This window comes from Equus caballus, chromosome 31, assembly GCF_041296265.1.
Source record: "Equus caballus isolate H_3958 breed thoroughbred chromosome 31, TB-T2T, whole genome shotgun sequence".
In the NCBI taxonomy this organism is placed as follows: Eukaryota; Metazoa; Chordata; class Mammalia; order Perissodactyla; family Equidae; genus Equus; species Equus caballus.
In genome coordinates this window covers 1,095,146-1,106,344 of record NC_091714.1, presented here as the reverse complement: position 1 = coordinate 1,106,344, position 11,199 = coordinate 1,095,146, and the positions used below count along the sequence as shown (strand labels likewise).

At 35.4% G+C, this 11,199-nt stretch overlaps 1 protein-coding gene across 1 annotated transcript in view; it reads right to left on the bottom strand.

Moving 5' to 3' along the window:
* Positions 1–1,597: 1,597 nt before the first annotated feature.
* DYNLT2 (dynein light chain Tctex-type 2) overlaps positions 1,598–11,199 on the bottom strand; it is a 23,101-nt gene continuing 13,499 nt past the window's right edge. Inside the window, exons 2-4 of the mRNA XM_001488610.5 lie at positions 6,802–7,008; positions 3,687–3,845; positions 1,598–1,875 (exon numbers count right to left, since the gene is read on the bottom strand). Coding sequence (XP_001488660.1) covers positions 1,765–1,875; positions 3,687–3,845; positions 6,802–7,008 — 477 coding nt within the window. The 3' untranslated portion in view covers positions 1,598–1,764. The remainder of the gene's footprint in view (positions 1,876–3,686; positions 3,846–6,801; positions 7,009–11,199) is intronic.

The window sequence follows — 11,199 nt, the reverse complement described above, 5'->3', positions numbered from 1 at the left end:
GTTCACCACTCTACACTCTGCACCTCCCTCAGTGCCTAGAACATGGTAGATGTATGATGTATGTTGAACAAAATAATTGATGGGTGAATAAATGAAAGAAAGTGGCTACTGAAATAGATGTGAAAGAAAATGAGGACCCAGACAAGAGACATGTCAGTGGAGGGAAAGAGGGGATGATTTCGAGTCACTTCAAAAAATTAGAATCTATAGAATTTAACAACTAAGTATATATGGCGGTTGAGATTAAGTGCGACAGAAAGAGTAGAGATAAAGGTAATGCTGAGATGACAAACTGAATAATAATAGGTAATGTTTTAGGACTTAGTGTGCTCCAGGGCTAAGCTAAGTGTTGGGCCTAAGTGCTTGATCATATATTACCTAACTTAATTCACAAACTAACCTTAGGAGGAAGGTATAATTCTCATTTTACAAGCACTTATATCTATGAGGCATTCAGCTCAAATACTAGGGAGTATATGTTACAACCAGTTTATCCTGATAAGTTCATCAGGAAGACACATTGCTTAACAGGAGCTATTTCACAGGTTTGTTATTACTAATTTTTTCTGTGGCCAAGGTTAGCAACTGATGACTCCTGTTTTGAAGACTCCTTAGGCTACAACTATCATGTTCGTGCTGTGTAGTATAGAACCATTAGTCCTGGATTACTCAACTCATTAAACACATAAGTGAAAAGAAATCTTGCCTCTACCTTTCTATCTACCTGTTTGTAGATTATTCAACTGATGGGTATTTTTACTGACCATTAAGTTTGGCGTGGTTTTTCAAGTTCTGACTACAACTATGAAAATTGTATGGATTATCACAGATGTTATCAGTTGCCTCCCCCAAGCCCACTCCTTCTTCCTTGCTAGAAGAGCTCCAATTTATAGTTGTATCCACTTTTCACATGGCCATGTGCTCCAGGGAATGTGGGCTCCAGCCTCAGCCCCAGGGAGAGAATTATGACTGGTCTAGTCATGGGAACATGATTAAATTCGATCAAGTTAAACAAATGTACATAGAAGTCTGCAGGGAGAGTAGGAAGATAGAAAGAACCTGGATCCTTGATCAAATTCCTGGGAAATAAAATTTTCCTCTTTTTTTTTTAAAACAATGTGCTAGATTGTTTTGGTTGTTGCATCTACAAAGAGCCTAACTAACAGACTAAGAAATAGAAAGACCACACATTTGTAAGCATTTTGATTAAGGAGGGAGGTATGAATTAAAGAAGTATTAAATACATTACATCTTTCTTTCAAATTCAAAGGAATTTGGTAATTCCTTTCAAAAGAATGCATACAACTTATTAAAATACCATTCAAAATACATCTGCCTTTAGAAGTTTTCTAAAATCTATCCTGACATTTACTTAATTTGACACTTTAGAAAGTTGCATCATAATTTCCTGTAGCAAATCCTAATTTTCTTAAATCTAACAAGAATGGCAATTTCCTCATATTATAATCCACTTTAAATGTACATATATTCATATGTATACAAATAAAGATGTGTATATATAAGGTCTATAAATATATGTACCTTTTATACTTGTGCTTTGGGGTAATAAAATGTTAATAAAAATGATAACTAGTAATACAAGGGCAAAAATCTAACTTTTACTTGTTGTTAAAAGAATACAATTAAGAAGTTCAATTGGAGATAAAAATATAGCTAATAAAACCTACTATGAGGTTCATAAATCTATAAACGATGTATTTTTGAAAAGTTGAAGAGTAACCACTCTCTAGCACACGTAACAAGCTATTCACAATAAAGAGCAAATACCAAGGCCAAGGCCACATAAGCTTCAGTTTCATGTTTAGCTGCAACCCAGCTGTCCCACGCAACATCCCAGATCCACCTGCTGGCAATCTATGAGAGAAATTTTTAAAAGACAAACTTTAGATTGAGCATTTAAGTAATTTTTAAATCTATGCAAGTTTGATTTTTTTAAAAAGATGCATCAGTATCTTAGAAAGTTCTACTTAGAAGCAATTTGTCAAGCTTTCCCGAATAGTGACACTTCCTGGGCCCACCTTCTCCTTGACTGGGATGGTAGTCATCACCACAGAGACCTCCCTTGGCTGAGAGGCAGGAACAGGAAGCCCTCTGTGATTTGGGTCTAGTAGCTCTGCATAGAGTACCACTCTGCTGTGTCAGAGACCACGATAAGGAATTATTCTTCATGCCCTTAAAATACTTTCAATAGAAAGTTTATTAGGACCCTGTCTTGAAATGAAGAAATGGCAATGATTCTACAAGCAGACTGTTAGAGAAAATCCTAATCCCTCTGCTTCACTTACAAAGCCATACATGATCTGACTACAGCCTACTTTTCTGTGGTGGATCTACAATGGCCACAAATCCTTTGTGGCTTCCCCTACAAGAGGTTGAGTCTTTTTTTACCCCTTGAATATGAATTGGTCTTGGGGCTTGCTCTGAGCAAAAGAATGTGACATGGTGCAACTTCCAAGCAAGGTCTTAAGAGGTCTTCTGCTCTTACCTTCTCAGAATGGCATGAGGAGACCCTGATCTAAGGAAGGCCATTCAGTCCACTGGAGGATGATGGCTCATGTGCAGGGGAACCCAGGCGCCCCAGCCAACAACCAGCACCCACTGTCAGACACATAACCGAGGCCATCTTGGACCTTCAAGCCCAGTTGAATCATCAGATGGCTGCAAGTGCATCAGTGAGACCAACAGAAAACCACATGGCTAATCCAGGCTGAGCTGACCCACAGAATGATGAGCAAATAAATTGTTGTTGTATTAAGCTGCCAAATGCTGGGTTGGTTGGGTGTGTAGTAATATTATCTGGTATACATGATACCACTCTCCACTACCCAAATATACTGCAACCATGCTGGTTATTAATCAAGCACACCAAGTTCATTCCTGTCATAGGATCTTTGCCTCCATGTTTGCTCTGCTTGGAAGCTCTTCTCCTCGATCTTGGCACAGCTGGTTTCTTCTTGTCTTTCAGATATCAGAGGGCCTGCCCTGTCTCTAGACAAGCCCAAGTTGCTACTCTGTCACTCTATTATATTGCCCTACCTTAACTTTCCCTATGGAGCACTTTCACCATCCAGAACTTTCCCATTACCTAAGTGTATGTATAGTATGTGATGGTAATTCTCTTCTCCCTCACCTCTGTCTTGCTGACTGTTGTGTGGCCAGCACCTCTCTGCCTGTCCGAGTCCTCCTCTCCATGCTTCCGTGAAGCCTATACAGACTGTGCCCAATGCACATATTAACTTTCAACTCACTAGAAACTTACACAGCCTGGTGGTATTGCATTTTTATTTGTGAATAATAATAATAACCTTACTGTTTATTGAGGTCTCTGTGCTGGAGACTATGTTAAGGATTTTAATACAGATAACCTCATTTAATCATCACAACAATTAATTATTAAAAGACAATAAACCGTCAAAACTAATATGATCAAGAAACAGGGTATCCATACAATTTAATAAATTATTAATAGAAAATTGCCATTTCTAGGTTAGCACTTTTCACATAATTAATAATGAAAGAAAATATGTTTAACAAAATTCTCCTTTCATTCAAGAGGCATCTCAGGATCTTCAAGTGCGTTGGAGAGAGGACAATAAATATCAAATCACTGGAGAGGAGAGACCCTATAGTCCTAATTGATAGATGCTGGATAAACAGGTACTTACATTTATTGCCTGACCAGTCTTTTGAATAAATAATACTTTTATAATGAACTTATAACGGTGGTACCCAAATTCTTTCACCGCTAACAATATGCGGTCTGCTAATTCAAGTGACAAATGAGAGAAGACTTTATCATCATATTTGACATCTTCAAGACTTTCCTTTAAAAAAATTAAGAAAAATATTTTAATTTTCAAACGAAACACTTTTCTGAGTAGAAATTCAAGTAGGAAACGTGTCTAAATAATACATATAAGTTTTAAAACAATATACATATTCTTAACCAAATAATATTAAATGAATGTTATGCTTACCAATTTATCAATAACAATTTGGAATCACTTTAGGTTTTGATTATGTTTAATTGTTCTTCATTACCAACTCTTAAGCTGTAAGTTTCCCTTACTGCTTTTGTCTATCAGTTACTAGGGAGAGCTAGGGGAATTTTAAAAGAAAGTTTCTGGGAATTCTTAACTAGAGGAAAGAAATCTTTTTAAAATGTATATATTTGCTAAAATTCAGATTTGGGTTTTGCTAAAGCAAAGGTTACTTGGACTTGGAGCCTGCATTATGTTTTCCTGTCTTCCTCAGTCTCCTCGAATTAAAGCACGCTTCCTTCAAATCCTCTTCCCATGGCTTCTCCCTCTAATGCTTTTTTCTGTGGCCTCCAGGAGAATGCCAAGGAAATCAAGAATTTGTCATCATATTTGTTAATGAGTTAATGTATAGCCGGGGGGAGACGGGTGTGGGCCGTGAAGCATTGCACTTTCCTACAGACCATCGGCAGACCTGGACCATCTAGTGAGCAAATGGCATACGCCTTTGATTAACTGACGGACCAAGGATAAATTAGCCAATGTTCTGGGTTCTAGGGGTAGCACATGGACTCCTACCAGCTAATTTTATAGGCATGTAAAACCAAAGACAATGCCCTTTTTTTGGTTTTGGTTCCCTTCTAGAATGCTTCCAGATCTAAAACTGTGTTTAGAAACATTTATTTCTGTCAGGCCTTTGGCAGTGGCTCTATCTTTTGGACCCTTAGCAACATCCATTCTCTCTTCTGAATCTGCCTAACAGATCTCAGGCTTTATCTACCAAAGTGCTCTTTTTATTTTTTTTTTTTCCCAGCAGAAATGACTGATTTAATGAGCTTGGATGGCACTAACCCTTTATACATCATCATTTTTAGTACTAAAGGTTATCATATTTTAAGCACTTGCTATATTCCAGACACTATGAAAAGCACCTCATATATTTTCTTGTTGAATCTTCAAAATAACAGACGTGACAGATTCTATTAATATCCATTAGTATTCTACCTTAAATTAATAAAATAAATCTAGGTGAGGCTAAACATTTTTCTCAAAATCACAAGCTGGCAAGTAATAGGCTATGAATTTAATTCAGCTCTGACTTTATCATATAGAATCCATGCTTGTAGCCATCCTTACATAGAGTACGCTGAGCTTTTTATCTTCCATTAACTCACTTAAATTACATAAAACATCCTTAAGTTAACTTATACAGGAGAAAGTTATTCATAGCATATTCTCATACAGAATTATTTTCCCTTAATTCTGGGGCATTTTTTTTTTCCTTTTGCCCAATTCACTCTCCTTTACCTATTTTCTTTAGGTCTAGGGAAGTAGAGAAATTTCCCAGGGACATAGCAAAGTGCTCTTTTTAAATAAATAATGAACACTTGCTAGGAAGATACCCACAAGCTCCATCGATATTTGCTATTTCTGTGTCCAGAACTATGTTCAGTGTTCCCTGAACCCAAGGGAAAATCTCTGGCTTTTTACACTCTCTAGCCATCCACCTACATATCCAATAAGCTGTTCCAGGCCCCATCATGCTCTTTGCAATTCTATAAATTATCATACATAAATACAATTTGAAATCCTACTATATTCAATAAATTTAAACTCAGTCTATGTGGTAGTGCTGAGTGAGAGATACAACAAAACACACTCTCTCATCACAAATTCTTGCTATTAGTGTTTAGATCAGAGAAGAAGGTAATCAATAATTATTTTACTGTATTAAATTGAGTTGAATTTCTTTATTTCCTGAAATCATAAGCCATTATATCTTTGCCAAATATCATCTGACAATTATTAGTTCAGTTTAGAAATGTATCTATGTCTGTGGTAGTGGAGAGAGTTTGGAGAGTGGGTCTCCTAAATATTCTTCTGTATTAAGAAAGGTTAATTAATTTAAAGAATGAACTTTGATGTGATTAAAGGGGTAATGATCATTTACACAAAATAAACACTTGCTTTCTTCCCAATAGCTAGGTCACATCAGTTGTAACTGAAGGAATGCATCCTGTAAATCAGAAGGCAGGAGGTAATTTTACAACAAGGAACACCACTGCAGTGGGATTAAGCTAGGTGGAGTCCCACAAAGGGAATCACATCAGAAAACTCCTGAGTGCCTGGTGCTCAGAACGAGGGACCAAACATGAAAAAGGAATTCAGAAGAGGTGGTCCTTCAAACAAACTTTCTATAATTAAAAAATTTTAATTTTGTCTTTGATTAGGAAAGATGGTGAAGGGAATTCTTTCCATGTGAACAATGTAGCCTCGGATACCAAAACTAGTGTAAATATTGGTATTAGGATTACAATATCAGTTTTGTAAAACTGAAGAAGCTTTCTTGGACTAGGACGGAAACATGTGTCTGAGTTTCAAACAACTGTCTTAAATGAACTTTTGACTCCAGCCGGTTTAAAAAAGAAAACCTATGCATAAGTTGGGGATTGCCTGTTCTTAGGATGTTTTAGTGTAGTCGGGAACCATGTTTCATTCACATGTAAATATTCAAGATTTTTTTTTTACTCATTCCTCCAAATATGGGAGAAACATGGAAACTGAGGGATAAATAATTTATGGATAATTAAGAGTTGATTGAAATAACAAAAGAATATTCCCTTTAACCTAGCTCATTGGGTCAATGTGAAGATTATTGAATATGATTACAAAGTACTTTCATATTTTCAGAGATAAATACTACAAAAAGTCAATCAGGGTAATTATACTGCCATAAATCTTAATATAGTTTATCAAACCCACAAAGCTAAGATATAGCTATTGTATATATCTATCAACCTACCTTTAATATCTGCTGGACTTTAGTTTCTACTGAATGAGCTTGGAATTTTTTCAATGGCTCCATTCTATATGAATTAGCAAACTTTAACTTTGCCAGGGCACTCTTCCACTCTTTACCTAAATCGGCAATTGAGTCATCAAATGGAGGCTCTACATACTGAACATCATGAAACGATTCTCTCAGTCTTTCTCTCAAAATTTGTGCGTACTGAAAGAAAGGGAGAGAGAGGAAGGAGAGAGGTGTAATTTTTAATTGTAAAATGAAATTTCAGATTTAAAGCTCAGAAATCCATTTTAACAGACTTCTATGATAATGTGGTTGCTAAGTCATAGACTCACTGACTCACTCCTGGCTATCAAGTTGGTAAGAGAAAAAAGAATATCTAGCTGGCTAGCTATCAGCTATCTATCTGTCTGTAAACACAAATACACATAAACACAAATTTGCACTCATATATTTAGAATATCAATGGAAGATGCAAAAGAACTGCAAACCAGAGTAGCATCATGTTCCCTACCCTCAGGTTATGAAAATAGTATCCTTCGTTGTCTTCTTACAATTTTAATTATTTTACTTTTATTTATTTTTCTTTGAATGAGCAATGCAATTATTTAGGTAACACATTCATAACTCTTAAGTCAAAAAGATAATAAAAGTGTATTGATTTGGTATATACATCACTCCATACTTTTCACATTCAGTATTCATTCTGTGACATTCAACACTCCTTAAGGAAATATTTATTTAGTGCCTGATATGGTCCAGAAAAATGCTCTATGCCTTGAAGTTACAGTGGTGAGCTTCCTTATAACAGCCAGGAATTAATTGTTCTACTTGTATCAACTGAACCAAGAACTCTGCATTCATGGAGTTATTCTAGTGGGGAGGAAGGCTGGTAGACAATAAAAAGTATATAGGGAAATGAATAAGCTAATTTAAATACTGGTAATCGCTATAAAAATAAAATCACATGACTTGATAGAAACTCACTGTGAGGGACTAATTTAGATGAATGACCAGAGAAGGGCCCTCTGAAGTAAGATTGGGGCTGAAGTCTAAAAGGAACAGGAAATAGGAAGAACAAAGACCTCAAAGCAAGAACTTAACACGTTCTAAGAACAGACATGGGTCAGTGTGTCTGAAGTGTTTTGAGTGAGGCAAAGATGCAACAGGATGAGGCTAGAAAGGCAATCGAGGAGTAGATCGCATAGGACCGAGGAGAATACGGTAAGGAGTTTGGATTTCATTCTCAGAACAATGGGAAGCCACTGGAGAGATTTAAGCAGGCTGGTGATATGTTCTAAATTTCAGTTTTAAGAGGTCATTCTGGCTGGCTGCTGTGTGGTAAACAGACTATAGGGAGGTGAGGGCCTGGATGAAGGTAATAACTTTATAATACTTTTTACAAATAATGCTAACTATGATTAATTTCATAAACTTATAATAATTCCTTTTAACCAGGAACATGGATTGCCTCTGCATTTATATAAAAATTTTTATTTCCAAGTAATATTTTATGTTAAACACATCTTTCAATTTATTCTGAAGTAATTTTTCTTTTGATGCCTCCTTCAAGGTGATTTAAAAACGCATTTTATGCTTTTAGTTGTTTTAATAGAGAAGTATGGTTGTATCCAGCTGTTAAACTTTTATTAATTTTAATATTACCTCTTGATTTTTCTAAATACATAATATAGTTCTACATATTTCTTTCGTCCCTCTTCCTTTTTTATACCTTACTGCAGAGGCCAGTAGTTTAAAATGTATATATTAAAAATCATATTCATATGGAGGATTATGGGAGAACATTTATTCTCTGCCTCTGATGCTTCTATGCAGCAGAAACTGTCCTTGGAGCAACACCTCCCTTTCTTTGCACTCTCTTTTGTTCCCTCTGTGGGGATTTATCTGATTGCTGAGTTGGGAAGAGGAAGAGCATGTTTAGTTCAAAATCTTCCCAGCTCTCCTCTTGGCATCTGATTATAACAAGTACATATTACCTGTTCCACCACTGCATATGTTTTACAGAGTTAGAACATCATCTTAGATATATGTCATTGTCGAGTTATTCCCATCACTATTTGGGTGAGCTGGTTTAATTCAAGTAGAAATTGTTACCATTTGCCAGCCTATCTTTCATCACTAATAGTTTGTTAATAAGGTGAGTAATATTGATTTTTGCATGTTAAACCAACCTTGCATTCCTGGAATAAACCCCACTTAGCTATAATATATTATTATTATTTTTACTGGAAGTTTGCACCTTTTGACCCCCTTCACCCATTTTGCCCACCCCACATATCTGGCAACCACCAACCTGTTCTTTGTTATCTACAAGCTTGTTTTTTTTAGATTCCACATATAAGTGAGATCATACCGTATTTGTCTTTCTCTGTCTGACTTATTTCATTTAGCATAATGCCCTCAAGGTCCATCCATGTTATCACAATGGTAAGATTTTATTCTTTTTTATGTCTGAATAATATCACACTACATATATATAGATAGTCCCAAACTTACAATGGTTCAACTTATGATTTTTCAGCTTTACAATGGTGCAAAAGCAATATACATTCATTAGAATCCATACTTCAAATTTTAAATTTTGTTTTTTTCCCAGCCTAGTGATATACAGTACAATATTCTCTCAAGATGCTGGGCAGTGGCAGCGAGCTGCAGATCCCACTCAGCCATGCAATCATGAGGGAACACAACCAATACACTTAACAAACAATCTGTTTGTCACGTTCAGTGCAATATTCAATAAATTACATGAGATATTTAACACTTTATTATAAAATAGGCTTTGTGTGATTTTGCCCAACTGATTTAGGCTAATGTAAGTGTTTAATGTAGGCTGGCTAAGCTATGATGTTCGGTAGGCTGGGGGTATTAAATGCATATTTGACTTAGAATATTTTCAACTTACAATGGGTTATTGGGATTTAACCCCATCAAAGCTCAAGAAAGATCTGTATACCACAATTTCTTTATCCATTCATCCATTGATGGACACTTAAGGTGTTTCCATATCTTGGCCATTGTAAATAATGCTGCAATTAACGTAGGGGTCCATATATCTTTTCAAATTAGTGTTTTTATTTTCAATGGATAAATATCCAGAGGTTGAATTGCTAGATCATATGGTAGTTCTATTTTTAATTTTTTGAGGAACCTCAAAACTGTTTTCCATAGTTACTGCACCAATTTACATTCCAGCCAACGATGCACAAGGGTTCCCTATTCTCCACCTCCCCATCATTTGTTATCTCTTGCCTTTTTCATAATAAACATTCTAACAGGTGTGAAGTAATAGCTCGTAATTTTGAATCACATTTCCCTGCTTTTGGAGTCAGATCCAAAAAAAGTCATCTCTAAGAACAATTACAAGGAGCTTACTGCCTATGTTTTCTTCTAGGAGTGTTATGGTTTCAGGTCTTAGATTCAAGACTTTAATCCATTTTGAGTTATTTTTTGTGTGTATGTGGAGTAATATAGTGGTCCAGCTTTCCCAACACCATTTGTTGAAGAGACTGTCCTCTCTACACTGTATATTCTTGGCTCCTTTGTCATAAATTAATTGGCCATATATGCATCAGTTTATTTCTGGATTCTCTATTCTGTTCCATTGACATATGAGTGTGTGTTTATGCCAAGGCCATACTGTTTTGATTACTATCTTCATTATATAGTTTGAAATCAGGGAGCATGAAGACTCCAGCTTTGTTCTTCTTTCTCAAGACTGCTTTGGCTATTTGGTTTTTTTGTGGTTCTACACAAATTTTGGGATTGTTTGTTCTATTTCTCTGAAAAATGCCATTGGAATTTTGATAAGGACTACATTGAATCTGTAGATTGATTTGAGTAGTATGGAAATTATAACAATATTAATTTTTCCAGTTCATGAGCATGGACTATATTTCCATTTATTTATGTCTTCTTCAATTTCTTTTATCAGTTCTTACAGTTTTTCAGTGTACAGGTCTTTCACCTCCTTAGTTAAATTTATTCCTAGGTATTTTATTCTTTTTGTTGCAATTGTAAATGGGATTGTTTTATAATTTCTCTGATAGTTATTAGTGTATAGAAATGTAATAGATTTTTGTATATTGATTTTGTATCCTAAAAATTTACTGAATTTATTTATTAGTTCTAAGTCTTTTGGTGGAGTCTTTAGGGTTTTGTATATACACTATTATGTCATAAAAATAGCGAGTTTTACTTCTGCATTTTAAGTTTGGATGCATTTTATTTCTTTTTCTTGCCTAATTGCTCTGGCTAAAACTTCCAATACTATGTTGAATAAAAATGGAAAGAGTGTGCATCCTTGTCTTTTTCCTGATCTTAGAGAGAAAGCTTTCAGCTTTTCACCATTGAATATGATATTACCTGTGGGTT